Below are 18,444 nucleotides of genomic sequence, written 5' to 3'. Positions count from 1 at the left end.
CCACACACAATAAAATTAAATGGCAGTTTTTTGTAAAACTATGGTGGCACAAAAAAAGAAAACGTGCAGGAAAGGTGCTCATTTAGACACAGACAGAGGTGGAGATACAACACAGAGTGAGGAATTAGAAATTAGAACGTCACTTACATTTTTTTTAAAGATTAAATTCATCTGAGGAATACCGCTACTTAAATAATACCATCATTTTAGATAACTTACATCTGTTAATGGTAAAATGGTGAATAGAATTCATTTACATAGCACCTGTCTACCTTACTTACAATTTGCCTCTCATTCACACACACACACACACACACACACACACACACACACTGTAGCAGACCTACACACACACACCAATGGTGGCGGAGCTGCCAATGCAAGGCGCTGGCCTATCCAACAAGATCAACCTGATGTTCAGTGTCTTGCACTTCGACATGCGGACCGGAGAAAGCCGGGAATCGAAACTATTAAAGGACGACCCGCTATACCTGCTGAGGCCCAGCCGTCCTGTGGCACCTTATTCGTTGTGACCTCACTGTCATGCTACCTGTTTTTCTGTATCACCAGTCCTCCTAGTAGATGTAGAAATATTCTCCCTCTTCAACATTTCCATACAAACCATTCCTGCAGTACTGCATGGGCAATACAAATGGATCCGTGAGAGCGGGAATGTGTGAATAGTATTTATATTGGAATGTTCTTTTTGTATTGAATGCACTCAACCCTCTCTTGGAAAGCAGCATCACTTAGATCCATGTGCAACACTTGAGACTTCAACATATCTGGTCCTCATCCTCATGTGGCTCCATCTTCATCCTCCTCTTGTTCTGGCAGGCTGCCAGGACAGGGCTCCATGGTAACAGCGACGCCCATGCCGCTGCGTCCAACTGGCATGTCGGTGACGCACATCCATTCATTTCTCTCTGGACAGTAACACTCTACACTGGACAGGAAGCCGAGATGGTTGAAGCCTCCTGGATGGAACACACACCCACACACACACCCCCACACACACCCACAACCACATACCAGAGATATTAAAAGGTTTATCTAGTAGAGACTGATTACCAAATAATCTTCTTTTAAATCATAAGAATTAAAGTCTTTGTGGTAGTGACTGCAAACTCAATGAGAGATATAAATGAAAGGTACAATGAGCTTCGATACATGAAACATGAACTATTGGGGATGGCACATAAAACCGGTCGAACTTCAGGCAATCAATAGTAATCAACCCAGGCTTCACCAAAAACGGCATATTATAATACTCGGGAGCAACACACATTAGAAATATTTAGGGAAAAAAATATTTAATAGTTAAATAAATGTAGAAACATGATGCAATTAAATTACCTGAATAAAGAAAAATCTGATAAAAAAGGAAACAGAAAAAACTGAACAATAATAAAAATGTATAAATATACAAAAAAATACATTGAAAAAACAGTATGATGAGCTTAATGAAGCGAAACACATTGACTCAATTAGTGTTATAAAAGCTCATTGATCATATATCTTTGTTAGTGTGCAATCGATGCCACCCTTTTTTTCATATTCTTACAGTTTTGAGCACCTCTATCTCTGCAATACATGCACCCCCGCTTTTTATTTAACTCAAATATATATAAATAAACCCCTATATACATATAAATTGGTGATGTAACTGACCGAGGACAAAGATGCGGCCCTGGTGGACTGTGACTCCGTGTGCACTGCGGCTGTAGTGCATTGGGGCCCTGGGCTCCCATTGGTTCCTGGCTATATTGTAACGCTCCACAGAACACAGCTGGCTCCGTCCATCATACCCTCCTATTGCATAGAGGTGAGAGTTCACACACACCAATCCTGCACAGACAGACAGAAAGAGGGGGAACTTAAAAGGAGTAGTTCGACATTGAGGCCACATTTCTTATTTGCTTTCTTCCTGAGAGTTAGAGGAGAAGATTGACATCTACAATCAGGAGATGTTAGCATAAAGACTGAAGGGGGGGGGGGGGGGGGGGGGGGGGGGGGGCAGCTAGAGAACAGCTAGCCTAGCTCTGTCCAAAGGTGACATAATCCGACTACCAGCACATCTAAAGCTCTATAATCAATACAGAGTATCTCATTTGTTTAATCAGATTGGCTGCCATTAAGACAGGACTGCGCGCACGCATGCATGCACACACACCCACACACTTACCCAGTCCACTGCGTATAGTGCTCATGGGTGCCAGCTGGTGCCAGGTGTTGGTGTCAGGCTGGTATTTCTCAGCAGTGTTCCAGCGGTTCTGCCCATCATATCCCCCAACCACATACAGAGCCCCCCCACACGCCGCCACTCCAGCACCCAGACGAGCCACCGACATTGGGCAAACTAAGGACCAACGATTAGACTCTGGATCCCACCTGCAAAGCAAACAGCAGATGTGCATTGCGTGCAGTCAGTGTGATAATCTGTTGACAATTCCTAATGTCGTTACACATTAGTCAATTAAAATAATCAAATAAGTGTATTAGTGCTGCAAAACGATGAATGACTGAGATCGCAATGACTGTGTGAGGCAACCTTCTCAATCTACACGAGCCAGCCAACTTTAAGTGGATTAGGTTAAACTAGCAACCGTGTTTGGTAACTATTGACAAGCTTTATTTTAAGCTAAAGAGGCTGTAACACCACTGAGAGCGCACAGAGACAAAAGGTCCACATGATTCTGTAGTCCAACAGACTAGTTTTCATTTCCATGGTGTTATGGAAAAAGGGGGTTAAAGGTCACATTAGAACACTCACTTCATATTTAATGGACAGATATAAGATACAGATACAGTTTTATTAATCCTTTTATCAAACTCTTGACAAGAAAGCAAATAAGGGTCTCCCAAACGGTTCCTGTAATCTTGTTCAAACCATTACTTTAATCCTGGAAACATGAATACAAACAATGCAAGGTGTAACAACAGCAAAGACATGAATCATGATGAGGCCAGTTGGACTGCATGCTCACTGGTTAATGATTAAATCAGTTCTCGGTGTTTGGTGTATTTCAGCTGGAAAGTGCTGATAGGAGGGTGGCTGATGTTACATCACCTGCCCTCAAACATTGGCCAAGTACCCTTAAAAAGCACTAAATGCAAGTCAATGTGCTGACACTGACCCTGTGCTCTAAACCCTGAAATTACTACAGTACATGCAGTAAGGCATTTTTCAAAGAATAAATAACAATACGTAACATTAATTTGGCATACTCAAACAAGTTGGTATGGCTCCCTGTTGAATCTCTTACATATTGCCTAGATTCATTTGGAAGACATCCTCGAGAGCAGAGCCTTTTTTTGCCAACCATTGTTACTTTAAATGCTCTAGACTCCTTTGATACGTTTCACATTGAATTTTCATTTTAATTCAGTTTCATCGGCTTTTATTATATTTAACAGCTTCTTCTCATTCAAAGTTGTGTCTGATGAGTTCAAATAATTCTCCTGAGGCCAGCATCTTTTAGAAATCTATACAATTCAATATACAAAGGGATTGAGGTTTTGTTTGAAGCAGGCTTCAGAAAAGCTAATAGTCAGCATTTGGCTTGTCTTGAGCTTTTTTGTTCTGCATTGGTTGAAACTGATTTATAACAGCATTGAAACTCCTCCCTGCTGAGTGGTGGTGGCAGCAAAGATGTAAAGCATTCCTGGCCAGATCGACATTCCTGAGAAGTGTGTCTCAACATGTTTCGAAAGAGCCTGTGTTGTTGTCTAATTAGGCTAAGAGGAATACCTGCAAACTTCTTGACTGCTCTTTAGGTTGAATGGCAGCTATTCATTTCCTCTCTTATGCAATTATCTATAGTTAAAATGAGGCAAATGCACATAATCTAGGATGTGTGCTTAAGGGGAGGAAATCAAGGTTCATTAAATTCATTCTAGTAAATAAGATGCTATTAAAATCAAATTACTTCTCGAGGGCCTAGTTGTATAAATAAATCCTCACACACGTCTCACCTCTCTGCCGTGTTGTGATGCGTGGAGCCCTGGGAGCCTCCGACAGCATAGATGCAGCCGTCCACCAGGCCCACCCCGACCCTGTTCCTGGGGATGTTGAGAGAGGCTCGCTGGCTCCACTGGTTGGTCATTGGGTTGTAGCAGCAGAGGGCGTTGGACTCTGTGTTGTTTTGAAGCGACAAGTTCCTGCCTCCAACCTGAACAGAGATGAGTGTAAAACTAGTGCAGGCCTAGTATTAAATGTTCAATGTACACAGTGGCAGAAAAACTAAACCTGTTTTTTTTATTTAGTCTCCCAGTTTTGTATCTCTTTAAATCATATTGTATCATAAGATATGTCTTTTAGTGTCATTTAGACTTTTAAACTCTGTGTATAATGACATTTCATTGGTGGTATGACACAACTGGTGCAACTTACAGTGTAGAGCAATCCAAACAGTGCACAGGCCCCCAGACCACTGCATGCGGCGCCCATGTCAGCTAGCTTTAGCCACACATTCCTCCTGGGATCATAAGCCTCCATGGAGGCCAGGGAATGCTGCCGATATCTGAACAGAGACAAGGAAATGTTAAGTTTAATCTAAATGTTCACTTGATTTTAGATACCATTCTTTGAAAATGTATATATAAGTAAACGGTACAGAAAGACCCACAAGAATAAGCAATGGCTTAATATGCTAATACATGTATGCATGCTTGCTGGGGTTGGATATAGTGGTGCAATTTGGCTTCCTGTAAAAAGTAAGATCTCTTTCCCTATGCCAGTCAAAAATAAATGTCACACCCTGTCTGAATCTGTGCTTTTAAATCAGCCACATAAAATACTACCCCCCAGAAAACCTAAAACAAAATTACAATCTAGAAACTCAAAATAGCTAAAGCAGCGAAATCCAAATGTTCGGTTGTCAGAGTATTGCACTCAAAGAAGTGTATAAATTGGAGGAAAACATCCTAATGGTAGTTTGAAGTTTGCTAACCCACCTGCTTTATGCTAGACGAAAATAGGTCAACATGCAGTATTGGGGCTTACAAAAGAGGAGGGTGCATACCTGAACCCAGAAAGCAGGGCTCTCTGTGAAGAAGACACAGTAGATGTGACCTCTTACAGCCTCTGGGTGGCAGACTGAGACACTTTCTGCCTCCATGAGGTTCTTTTATGTGGACATGAATGCCGTAACGCAGCTCACTTATTTACAGAACGAATGTGAGCATTGAAGTCACTAGCACAAGTGCAGTTTCAGATGATCAATATAAGCGGAATATGTCCCAAAATGTTTTGTTATGTCCCAAAGTGTGTTGAAATAAGTTCACAACTGGTAATGCATTGCGGAACAAATTCTTGCTGTTGAGAAAACTATGTGAGATAAGTACCCGCCGGCCACATAGATGAGTTGAGTTCCACGGTTGGGTGCAGGAGCCAGCTTCCTCAAAGTCATATCCTGGAAGATTTTAGACAGGAAGTCTTTACAGGCATTGGCCTGGAGTTAAAAGAAAGTGGGGAAAATTGAAGTAAGGCAAATGTCACTATCTTTCTCATGTATGTGTTCAATTCCATAACAAGAAAACATAAAGCAAGGCGGTAGTATACCTTGCTGAGGATGGGGCAGGACTGGAGCTGGTTCTTTAGGAACTTAGGAGGCAGGGCGTAGATATGAACCGCATTCAGGAGGGCATGCAGGTATGGGGCTCTACCCTCCATATCCCAGCTGACCCAATCTGTGCAGGCTTTATACACCTGACATGGATTTACGTGACATGTTAATATGGTTTTGTTATGTACTTGATGATAGACTTTTGTCAGAGCATTGACTAATGGCGTTAGTGTTATGTCTAGCCTTTTAACATGAGATGACTAAATCAAGACTCTCGACTTTACAGACCAATTTTACTATCTTAAAGTCAATTACTGTATGTTTGCTTCTACCTTTTCTTTGTCTGTGGTAAAACTTTAAGTTGGTAAAACAAAACAAGACTTGTGTCTATAATAAATTGATAAGCAGGCATGCACAATAATAATAAAAAACATCTTTCATTGTGCAGTACTACTTTTGCACCCCAACAAGAACAGACATGGGATAGGAGTTCTAAACAGGGTTTTTGAAAAGTTGGAACATACCATAATTACAATTTGTTCCTTCCATGCCTGTCAGTCAATTATTTTAATAGTTATTTTAATGCCACCCACCTCAGACTCACAGAGCACCTTGAGGCTGTCCTGACTGATGAGCTCCAGCAGCTGGCAGTGCGAGAGGCTGAAGAACTCCTCTTCTTTAGTCACCTAAGACGGACGGAAGGATGGTCAGATAAAAGGCTTCTGACTATTCAATATGCACATTTTAGTGCTTTCTCAAAAAAAAATTCTTATGAGGAGTATTATTTATTGCCGGGATCTTCAACTGGAGGTCCAGGAACCCTGGGGGGGTCCTAAGAGTCAATCCTCCTTATAATTTTTTTTTTTTTTTAAAGCTTTTTCTAAAATTAAAAAGGTCTCAACATGAATCCAACATATTGTTAGCAAATACAAATCCCCACTGCTTACTGGCACACAGGTAAGGTGGTCAGTAAGATTTATAAAATAATGCCAACAATTATTAGGCTATTTTACCGTAATAGCTTAGTATTCTATGCAAGGTATGTATAGAGGCTTTGGGTCACCCTACACGTTATCGTAGGGGGTCCCTGCTCCATCTCTCTTTCAGTTAAAGGGTCCTTAGCTTAAAAAATGTTCAAGGCCCCTGATTTAGGGATAAATGTGAGCTGCTAGTTATGAGTTAGAGCTAGTAAGACACACAGACACAGTGGTAGCATTCACACACTTACAGGTTAGTTCCCGTCATTTTAAAAAAAGAGACAGAAAGATAACTAAAAGAGAACACGAGCAATGTACTGTCAAAAAGTAGGTATAAATTACTGGTGCTGTTTTGCAACAAAGGTGCAACAATTACCTGACCTTGGTTCAGTTAACTATTGTTGACGGTAGTTGTACGGCTCCCATAGTTATCATATCATAAGCAGAGCAAGATATAAAGCACCAATGGGATGTGCTGATGCTAAGGCGATGTCCAATTAGCTATGCATAAAAAATGCATTTAAACTGTAAGTGATCTGGAGCTTCTTTGGTGACTCACTGCCTGCTATTTGCAGTCTAAGTAAAGCCAATCAACATCTTTAAGATCTAAAGACAGAATGAAAAGTGCTACAGCTTTGCTGCTGACCCTATGCCTGTCGGGGGCTTTGTTCAGGCAGAGACGGCCTAACAGTCCGACATCAGTGCTGAGCTGGGAGCACTGAGAGCCTTGGTGGAGGAGCTGAGGGTGATGGAGAACAGACTGGCAGCAAGCGTAAGCAATGTGCAAGCTCAGGAGTTAATGCAAGTTTTAGTCGATTCTCCTTCTCCTGACCAAACAATCTACAACTATCATCTGGTGCGAGCCAACTTGAACACATGATAAACAAAGAGCATGTTCTTTCCATGGCCTATTTTCACAGATGGAACCAAAGTGGCCTTCTCTGTGGCTTTGACTGAAGCAGTGAAAACTTCAATAATCTACCCAAATGTCATCAAGAACATGGGCAATGCTTACAACGCCCACACAGGTAAGCGCTTCTTAGAATGTGTATTATTTAATGCAATGTTAATTCTCTATAACCTCTTTACACCAAACCATTCAAACCAAGCCAGTCAACATGGGTATATCCCTGATCATGACAATTAAGGTACGACCTGGGTCACAACCAGGGAGCATGCATAATGCACAATTACCTTATGTGCCCAAAATGGACATGGCTTTACACATCATCTTCAGTGAACAACACAAACTCCAATCCAGCTGCATACCACAACGGCTAAAGATTTGTAGCTACTTAAATTCATCATTGTAAAGTAGAGAGAGAAATAAAGCTTATTGTTTTTTCCCCAGTAAGTACGTCCTAAATACACTTATAAATAAACCATTAAACACTGGTTTAGCTAGTAGCTAGACGAGGAAGTAGGCTGCTCTAGTATCGATGTCTGACCAGTTTAATACGAGGGGAGAACATTTCCCTTTGTTTGATATTACAAGTAAAGTTGGGCTTTGCTGTCAGCTTGACCACTTCTTTTAAAAAAGAAAGGGAGGGAAAAAAGCGAGAGATATGTGCTACCCAGCAGCCGCACTGAACCGCAAGCTGGAGACCTGTGTCTCGAGTGAGAGAGGGGAGAGAGAGGGGCGGTGCTGAGCGATTTAAATGTATTTTCATACGTTTAAGTTCTAACTCAGCGCTACACTCCACTACCGCTTCGCAAAAGTTGACTCGCGGAGTTATCTTTTGAGACAGGCAGACATCCGGGCACACTGTCAGTGGACTGTTCTCATAAGGAATGAACTAAATCGCTCTGCTGTTGTTGAAGCTGCCTGATAAAACCCAGCATAAGCACAGTGAGACAAAATCTACGTTGTTGTTTTTTTTTTTTTTTCAAAGTGTGAGGCAACCTGTGACGACTGCCCCAGTCTCATTTCCAACCAATCACATAATTTGCCCCGCCCTGGCTATAAGCGACCCAGGTCGTGTGTTGTTCACATTGAAATGGACCCTCCTCCTACCCTGATCTAACCCGCCTCGCAACCTGGTTCGCGAAGCTGAGTAGATCGAAGGGGGTTAACCCATTCAAACACACAATCGACCTTGGTATAACCATACACTGTTAATATTAATGGACAGAGCATGCGTGACGTCATCCATTGGTTTGTGGAGTTCGGCTATGCAGATGTTGACAGATTTAGACGAGAGGGACACTCTTTATCACGCTTTATCGCCGATTTTAAAATCAACAAAAACTTTAATTCAAGAAATCTGTCTTGAATACATTTTGAAAGTATAACTTCTGTTTGCGTGTCCTGTGTTTGCACCTCACCTCACTGAAGTGAGTATTGACATACTCTCGACTGCGCTGGTGCAGCTCTGTGCAGCCGATCGCCTCGGCAAAGCGGGCGATGCCGATGACATTAGCAGGCTCCAGGTGCTTAATAAGGAAATCGCAGCAGGCCTTGGCCACGTCATCCATCTGGTACCTTGTAGAAGAGAACAGAAAAAGGAGGAAAAAAGGAATTAAATCTTGTATATTCTCCAACTAAAAGTATTGTTCGAATGTGATTTTGGTGCATTGAATTGGTAAATCCTGAAAGGTAAAAAAAAGTGTCAGAATAAATCAATCAAGTCTGTGTACCTCATAGCAGCCATAAGAACGTGCAACACACACTGCTCTCCCACTGTGATGTGGGAAGTGTAGGCAAAGTCAATGAGTCTTCCCACCACCTGGGGGCAGACATCCCGCAGGGTTACCTCTGAGGCGCGGCACTCTTTGAAACTGCTGGTGAACATGGCTCTAAAGTAGGGGCTACAGGAGGCCAGCACCACTTTGTGCACCTGAAAAAAAAACATGCATTTGGTTATACAGAAATACTGCACAGAGTTTGAAATATGTGGACAAAAAATATTAAAATGGCACATACTGTATTTCATTTTGAGGGTCTTACCTTGAAGTCTACTGTCCTGTCCTTGTATGTGACATGTAGCACCAAGTCACACAACATCTCCTGTCGTCTGAATTCCTCCATGACCTCCAGGGTTCTGGAAGCATGAGTCTCGACCGAGTAGTCAAGATACCCGGACCCGTGCATCGAGGGAACCACGATAGCCGAGAAATCAGAGTCGCGCGTGGGACGTTTCTTCCTTAAAGGGCAATTCATTCTGGGAGAGAGGTAGTCCAGATTTTCTGTAAGTAACTTCCTGTTCAGTCTAACACAGTTCAGAGTTTTTAGTTCTTATCCCATTGGGGTCAGACTTTCAACAGAGGATATACTTTTGGTCTTTGCAAAGGGTCCGGTGACAAGATGCCCTTAGTTCCTTCATTTTGTCTCAAATTCAAACACACAAGTCTATTCAGTAAGTAGACATTTCCCAAGAAATTAGGAATGTGAACAGCGTAATGGTCCTATCCATTGGTGATCCCGGCCACAGCCAGCAGGCAATGCAAGCAATCCAGAGATAAAGCCAGTTGCTACATAAATAACGTTCAGCTCATATGTTTCTCTGCACAAATATGGCGGGTAAACAAACTTGCAAACTGATGGTGAACCACATAATACTCCCTCGTCCACAGATCCAGGCTCCAACATGACTGACAGCCTTTGAATCAGGATCAGACAAAGCACAAGTCAAGCCATGACCATTACATCGCTGTTGGTTCAGATTTGACAAGTTTCCGGGTTTTGAAAGTGATCCACTCTGACATTTCACAGAGTCCTCCGCAATTTACTGTTCCACAGAAAAAAAAGGGAAGTGGTTGGAAATCGGATGCAGGGATTTCTTTATAACTCTGTGTGATGCTTGTTCTGCAAAAGACACAAAAAAAAAAAAAAAAGATTAAGTTAAGACAGATGAGAGACTTTTAGTGGTTTAAAAAGAAGCTAATGGAATCAAAATCTCATGTGCATGAGTTTTTTCCCCCGTGCATGAATGAATGTGTGGGTGTGCTGAGCGTCACAAACTCAGGGTTTCACTTCCTTGCAAGTGAAAAAGACAAGACGTATGCCGTTGAACTGCTTCATGCCACAGCTTCCCCCGAAGAAATGGTCTGTGTGTGTTTACTTAGGTTTAATGGGGAAAACATTTTGTACAATATTCTCATTTACACTCTTAATGGGAAATCTGGAATGAATGCTCTGCCATTTTCATGTTAAGTCCTTTCTAAATAAGATATAGGAAGTCTGTCCCTATAGACTGAACTCCAAAAGAGTGCCTCTGGGGATAAATGTTGACACTTGCTAGTAGCAGGCTCTCAAATGTGAGAATTTCCTCCTTTTTTTCTGCATTATGAATTGAATAATTTGGGGGTTTGGAATCATTGGTCGGACAAACCAAGGCATTTTATGAGGTCACATTTTGCTCTAGCACAACGTAATGGCCAATTGTCATTAATCTAAAGGGTAAATTGGTTAATCAAGAATAATAATAATCAATAATAAAGAAATCGGTATTCACAGCTTTAGATCAGAGCACCTCAAAGAGCTGGTTAAGCCAATTAAACAAACATTCGATTGATAATTTGGACCAGGACCGGTTCAAACCCTCACTTCTTCAAAGAGCTATGCTAAAACAGAAGACTGTTTATAGTCCCAGTAAGAGTGCGTGAGTCACAGAGACGTGACTGAGATATACTATATCCAGAACACACATTCACGCTATTTAAAGCAAAACAAAGTATGAATGATTTCCTACCAGACACCAGAAGCTGTTGCTGATCAACCGCTCCACTGTTTCCCTGAATCACACACACTTCTATGTTCCTACAAATATCTGAAGTAAAGAAACGAAACCCCTCCCCATGTCATAGCCTGCTGTGTATCATCAACTCCGTGCTGCCAGGAACCTGTCTGACCGTCTGTCTCAACTTAGTGAGTGTGAAGAAAAGCAACAAGCAAATAACTAATATCTGCCTCTGGTGTATTTCTACATTCATTGTTGATAATCCTACAAGTAGAAGATGTAAATAAAAAACAGGTATATCTGAGTTGAGATGTGTTTTTGACATTGAAAGATCTTTCGACTCTGCTATTTGTAGAAGACATGATGTAATTACTGTGTGTGCTTAAATTGTCAATTAACAAATTACTAAGTGCAAGTGAAACACTCTCCGGAGTTAGCACACAGGCAGGTGTCAACTAATTAACGGAGCTAATGACTGATACAGGATTTTAGAGAACGGTATAAATGGATTTTAGGGTTGAAGGAAATATGAGTTTTCACTACATCAGCGGACCTTTGGGAAACATGCGTATTCACGTTCTTGCTGAGAGTTAGATGGAAGATTATCACCACTCTCATGTGTGTACATGTAAAGTTCCAGTCAGGAAAGGTTCACTTAGCTTAGCATAAAGACTAGAAGTGGGTATCACCCTGCCAATTTCATTCTTTATGCTAAGCTAAGCTAACCCTTCCCAAGATGTAGCTTCATATTTTATAAACAGACATGATAGTGTTATCGATCTTCTCACCTGACTCTCAGCAAGAAAGCAAAGATGTATTTCACCCAAAAAACTATTGCTTTAACTGAAATACATGAGATAAACATTATTGATGTAATTCCTAAATTGGTTATAATAAATATGACAGCATGTTCACAAACGTACTTGTCAGTGCTCTGTAATGGATACAGTACACAGACATTCTGTATCTTTGGCAATTCTGTACTGCAACTTCATTTAGCCACAAATCAATACCTACTCAACTGTTGAAAGAAAATGGAACACTGTTGCTTTGAGGAGGACATATGAGGAGGTATCTTTAAGTACTAGGTTTCATTTGCTCAAAAGGCATCTAGAAATGTGGTCAAACACACTATCGTACGTTAAAAGCATGTAGTTGCTGGCATCATTTGTAAATGAAAAAACACGCAGTATAACATACAGTGTGTTTTTTGTTACAGGTTCCTGATTAGTGTTCAAGATCAACAAAAAAGACTCAATTCTCTTGCACCTATTTCTGAATTTACATTTGCAATGCTTAAACCTACAACTTTCCCAGAAATATAGGATGTAGGACACATTAACTTGTCTCTTTGCACAACACGGCCGACCCAGAGTGTGTTCAGCAAATATTAAACATCTGCATTCCAGAGTGTCACTCGCTGCTACAGCTCGAGGCAGAACAAATCGGCTCCTGAGTTGGAGAACAAGAAAAGCCTTCTGCTACGCTGCTTGTTAGCCGTGCATTTGAATCAATAATAGCAGACCCTTTTATTAGCAGTAGAGAGGCAAACCCTGATCCTACTAGAGACAAAGCTACTTGGACCTTTTGAGAAAAAAAACTGTTATACTTAGAGCAGTTTGGTGTTACATTAATAACCATTGTTTTGTGTACTAGCATCTATCAGATGTTTTGCTGAGCAGAACACAAGGACATTATTGCTGGTTTGGCCTGAAGGAGTGCAGCTTTGCAGAGTTGCACAATCAAATCTGTTCCGTCAACTCTTGTTTAGCCTGTTTGCTGGTCATATGACCAAAAGTGTGAGATTGGAAAGAGCGGGAGAGTGATGCAGAGGGAGAGATTATGAGGGCAACATGTACAGTGGGGAAGGGAGAGGAGAAACAAAGTGGGAGAGGGCAGGAGTGAAATGGTCTTAGATTTGACTGAATGCAGATTTTAAAAGGGAGGGAGAAAAGGAGAGAATAGGTAGCAAGAGTCATTCTTTGAAAAATAATGATTCATGCTTTTTCTCTGATTAATATTAAAACTGTTTGCATTGCAACAAGATAAAACACTGTTATGGCTGTCACCATCTGGTATCTGGGATCCACTGTCTTGTCCTTGTCTGGAGCATGGTGTGATGCTGAGGAAAGAACAGGCGTCCCTGGATTGAGATAAACTGACTTTTTATTATGACTATAGAGATTTATCTCATTCTACGTTGTGTTACAAAAGCTGTAGAAAGCACTTTCTGTACTGATGCTGTGAGTACTGTAGACTGATTCAACTTGCAAGTAAACCTAACTTTATTATAACTTCTGTGGTTCCTGTCTATTCTTCATTAATGAAATTATTCTAACAGTCATTACTCCAGTAGAGCTCAATTTTCCATAAAGGGCCATTGTGCTTGGATATATCAGCCTTGCGGTACTCTCCTGATCCGGCTTTAAGGGGTTTAACAGTGGCTGAATGCATAAACACAGAGTGCAGCGCTCGGCTACTATATAAAGCATTGCTCAAGCCTGCGGGAACACTGTGAAAACACTGTGACACAAGTTCTGGCCAGTTTATTGATTTCAGCTATCAATGCTTGTTTGAGCAAGGTCCTGACTGTTGGCACTGCAGGTGGTGGGACTGTTTGGTTTTGTCTAATTCATTTTTTAAAACAGCTGTTTGAAAGGGAGAAGAGTATTACTTTGCCGACTAATAGGGCTTCATTAATAATAATAATAAAAAAAATGCATCTGATTCGATTCAGCTTTTGAGATCCTTAGACAGAAAAACTGAATATTAGAAGAAAATCATTGCGCCATTGATTTTGGCATGACTGTTTGTTTTTCCATAAATCACAGGCATGGCTTAGCGGATAATTTGTAAGAAGAAACAAGAGAGGCAGCGAGAGGGAGAGTTAACCATTTACAGACTGTTTCTGTTGGCAGATGGTAGACAGAACATGCACAGCCGTTTGGGAATGCGCTAGACTGTGTAGTCAGTTTTGACCTGAACGTATCACATACGGGACTTTGCATTAGGAGTGAAGACACTCCTGCTTAACCTTTCACAAAATGTTGTCTAAAACTGCTGAGCTGTAATGACCACAACACTTTTGCAATGTCATAAGGTGCAGTGACACTTCTGCCTTGTTATCTTTCAGCTGGCCAAACAGCTGACTGGGATCAAAGCTTTTCTTTTGGGGCTTTTCCGTCTTAAATGGACCGGACAGCTAGGAGAGAAAGGTGAGAGAGAGGGAAGACATGCAGGAAATTTTCCCAGGTTGGACTCAAACCCTCTATCTGTTTCTGCTTTACAGACAATATAACAAAATAACTCTTGATATCTGGGGAAAAATAGAGTTAAAAAGCCTCCTCTGAAAACACCTGATGGTCAGAAATGGCAGCCAAGTGTTGCACACTAAACATTGTGTGTAACCTAAAATACCACTCGAAATCAAAGAATTAAAAAATGCTCAATGCTGCCTCCTCACCACAAAATCCCACATCAGAAGCACTAAATATACAGTCACTAAACAAGCCAAATTCCTTCCTTATCTGTGGTGAAAACCTCTAAAATTTCCTTCAGAATGAATAAAGTTTCTATCTATCTATCTATCTATCTATCTATCTGTCTATAACGAGTGAGTAACATTTGAGAACACACAGAACGGATATATGTATGTATTGACACATGCGTAGCAACAATTTGCTTTATTCCACAAAAAAACACATGTATCATGATTAATTTAATTAATGATTCATCTGCCACTTATTTTTTTGATTAATCGTGGAATTGTTTGGTCTAGCTTTATAATGTAAAAAACTATTTTTCTTTTAATTATTATTATTGAAGAAGCAAAAAGCAATTACTTTCTGTATTTTTCTTTAAAAAGACTATAAAACTGGCTGATTGATTAATCAACCAATTGATTCAGCTCCAGTTTCTTTGTAAAGTAGGCCTATAATTGTATCCTCTTCCTTGATGATAAATTATGATTTATTTTTCAGCAGGGAGTATTTGTATTGTATCTAGAGCTGAAACAATTATTTGATTATTGACATTTTTTTGTTGTTGATTATTTGCTTTTCATTTTGCAGTTTCAGTTCCCAAAGCAAAAGTTGCTTGTTTTGTTTACAACATAAGCCCAAAATGTAATGGCAAAAACTGCAGCAAGCGGCATAAACAAGATAATTATTTAACTATTTTTTAAAGATCGTTTGGGGGTATCTTTAGGCTTTTATTTCCACAAGACAGATGAAGACATGAAAGGGATAAGAGAGTGTGACATGACATGCAGCAAAAGGCCGAGAGCCGGAGTCGAACCCGCGGCCGCTGCGTCGAAGAGTAAACATCTACATGTGCCACTGTTCTACCGGCTATACTAAACCGGCCACATAATTATTAAGGTTTTAATCGATTATTTTAACTGTCAGCGATTCATTTTCTGTGCCCTACTATTTTTAGTTGTCTCATCTATTTAAATAGTTAATTTTTCATGAGGATTCTTTCATAAACTTGTCAAACGACTGAGTATTTGACTCTACATGAATGACAGACAATGGACGAACACAATTTGCTGTAGTTTCAATTCCGCTTTACGAGTCTGCGCACTAGGCCGACTGAGGAAACCAGCTGAAAGGTCGACAACATGCATACATTACCGGATATCTTTACTGTTAATGCGACTGTGGTAAGGGGTATGGGCTAGCAAACACACAACAAATGTCCCACACGCACTCCAGCGCGCGGCGACAACAACAACAACGTTTAAATGATTTTGTACCAAGGGCGGGTCCACCCAGCACATGAAACCGACACTTTTAACTTTGAAACATATGAAGATTTACTCACTTAAAGCAGCCCTTCAACGGCAGCCGTTACACGCCATATCAAATGAGAACAACACAGAAATCACTTCGGGGAGTTTCCGCACGACTTGTCCGACAGCAGGAAGTCTTCCCCGGTCGCTGGCTGCAGCTTTCCGTCCCGTCAGGTAAGCAGGAGATGTTCCACTCTTCACATTAAAACAACGAGCGGAGCTGTGAGTGTCGCTGCTGCTACTGCTGTAGCTGTTGCTGTTGTTGCTGCTCTGCGCCGCCGCCGCGGGCAGACTTCCAGGGGCTGCGGTGGAGGAATGTATGCATCAACATGACTTTGCAACTCTGAGTACACTGGGCGGTAGGTTACTGAGACCTATATGGCAACAAGTCAGCGGCAGCATTCCTCAAACGGAAAATGAACCTCGGTCAGAAATGCAAGAATTATTATGTAACCGTTACACTGCTGAAACATACAGCAGGATCCCAAGCGTGCGTGCACACACACAAACTCACGCACGCACACACACACACACACACACACACACACACACACACACACACACACACACACACACACACACACACACACACACAGAGGAACTCCACAGCAGTTTATTTGAATGATGATTCATGAAGTCAAATAAAAACGAAACAGCCTTTGGATCTGCCCATTTCACCGGTGGTGATGTGTCAATAGGCCTACAACAAGTAGTAAATCCTGTAATAAACTACTTTCGTACTATGGTCATTGCGTACTATGGCCACCTCACTTTACTTTACAATACTTTTTAGATAATGCCACTTTACATTGATTCAGTACTTCTTGCACATTGTCTTTTGTTTGCATGTTGTTTGTTTGTTGGTTTGTTTTTTACTGTGAAAAAACTGCTGCTGTAATAAGTGAATTTTTCCCGTGGCGGGATTAATAAAGTATTATATGATCTAATCTAGGCAAATATTTAAAGGGGAACTTTATCAACTGCTCAAACTATATCCCTTGTTAAAGGTGTGAAATTAGACCCATGAAGGAAAATTCTTCAGCAGCATCGACATGGAGTATAATGTAGTCACAGTTGAATTAGCGTACTTTTCAGTGCCAGTTTTTGATTTGGCACAACAACAAGCAGTAGGCTATTTGCTCAGTTATTATTTTATTGACCTTTCAAAGACCATAATGTGATACAGTACATGATTGGAAACAGAAATTAAAACACACATAAATGTATTGCCTACAGATAAAATGGGATGGGACGGGAGATGTGTCCCCTGCTCTGTCCTGCCTGGAAATCCCCCAAATGGAGTAGGCCTGGGGGACAGACTAAATGACAAAACGGGTTGAGTTTGCTGAGTCATGCAGATGGCTTCTTGTACCTGTTGTTCACATTGGCTTAAAACTTGTGCGTAAAGTATATTCTGTGTTTGCCTTGTGTCCCTTTAAGGGCAAGGAAAATTATCCTGCTCCTAAAGATAAATACACTTTTTTTTAAACGAAAAAAGAAAGTAAACTAGTGCATGAAATGTGTTTGTGTTTTGAAGCTACAAAGTTTTCACTGGACATTGACATCAAGACTAGTTGTTTATTACCATGGTCTGCAGCAAAATCTAAATCCATAATCCCCTAACTGTTTGTCTTATTAAGTGAACGAACTTGTTTAACAGACAGAGAGTCAACATACAGAACTCCCTTAAGAAAACCATGAATTTTAAAATATTATTCAGAACAAGAAAAAAGCTTAAGGGCTTATATAAATTGTGCTCGCTGTATTTTTTTTGTCCCTAAAGTACATACGCTCCTTCACTTGGAGTGACTATTCTATGAAATATATTCTACACCCCTCACTTTTGCAGTTTGGGACCACAATCTCAGACATGTACTGTACATGCTCATCCTGACCACATGGTACACAGCCGGACCTTTGATATACCTTGACATCTTGTCCATGGACATCTCAAACAACAGGAGAGCTGACAAGTCACACCCTTGGCAGACGGCCACACTGAAAACGCTTAACTTAATTCTAAAGCAAACAAACAGCTCTAGCTCTGTGCATCATGGGAATGAATGACTTGCAACAGCAACCAATCACCTGGTCCTGGACCTAATTAAATAACAATCACAAGCTTTCCCTGGTTCTTCAAAACTCATGACTTGTTTAGCAGGAATCCAAGTTAATTATATATGCACATTATAACCCAAGACATATAGAGTCATTTCAACAAGTTCTAATGTAGATAAGGTATTTGTCTAATTTGTATGTCAGGTGGAAACTTACCTTTATCCTTCACTAAACTTTTATTCTGTAGTGCTGGAAATCCTGATATTTTGTGAATATCTTCGTGACATATATAGTGGTCAACTAAGGTGACATTAAGGAAGTGCATACTGTAGTTTTAAGGCAACATCATAATCCACACATAGCACACCACA

The 18,444-nt window shown here is 40.8% G+C and overlaps 1 protein-coding gene across 3 annotated transcripts; it reads right to left on the bottom strand.

Annotated features, from left to right (window-relative positions):
- Positions 1-709: 709 nt before the first annotated feature.
- On the bottom strand, positions 710-16,296 carry keap1a (kelch-like ECH-associated protein 1a). Of its 3 annotated transcripts, none has more exons than XM_034858380.1 (12): positions 16,048-16,296; positions 9,492-10,349; positions 9,182-9,381; positions 8,870-9,026; positions 6,161-6,253; positions 5,564-5,710; positions 5,347-5,453; positions 4,394-4,523; positions 3,976-4,172; positions 2,186-2,391; positions 1,672-1,848; positions 710-977 (listed from the first exon to the last, which is right to left on the bottom strand). In XM_034858380.1, the coding sequence occupies exons 2-12, from the start codon at positions 9,702-9,704 to the stop codon at positions 799-801; spliced, it is 1,806 nt and encodes a 601-aa protein (XP_034714271.1). In that variant the 5' UTR covers positions 9,705-10,349; positions 16,048-16,296; the 3' UTR covers positions 710-798. The 3 variants fall into 3 exon arrangements, with proteins under 3 accessions (XP_034714271.1, XP_034714272.1, XP_034714273.1); XM_034858381.1 differs by lacking the exon at positions 16,048-16,296 and adding an exon at positions 11,236-11,253; XM_034858382.1 differs by lacking the exon at positions 1,672-1,848.
- Positions 16,297-18,444: the final 2,148 nt, after the last annotated feature.

This window comes from Etheostoma cragini, chromosome 20 (assembly GCF_013103735.1).
Source record: "Etheostoma cragini isolate CJK2018 chromosome 20, CSU_Ecrag_1.0, whole genome shotgun sequence".
NCBI classification, from domain to species: domain Eukaryota; kingdom Metazoa; phylum Chordata; class Actinopteri; order Perciformes; family Percidae; genus Etheostoma; species Etheostoma cragini.
The sequence above is the reverse complement of the archived record's forward strand: the minus strand, read 5'-3'. Positions and strand labels throughout refer to the sequence as shown.

Coding starts and splice junctions, on each gene's coding strand:
- keap1a (XM_034858380.1), bottom strand. CDS start 9,704: ATGAATTGCCCTTTAAGGAAGAAACGTCCCACGCGCGACTCTGATTTC. Junction 9,382..9,491: donor ACAGGACAGTAGACTTCAAG/GTAAGACCCTCA, acceptor TTTTTTTTTCAG/GTGCACAAAGTGGTGCTGGC. Junction 4,524..5,346: donor CTCATCTATGTGGCCGGCGG/GTACTTATCTCA, acceptor GTCTCTGTTCAG/ATATCGGCAGCATTCCCTGG.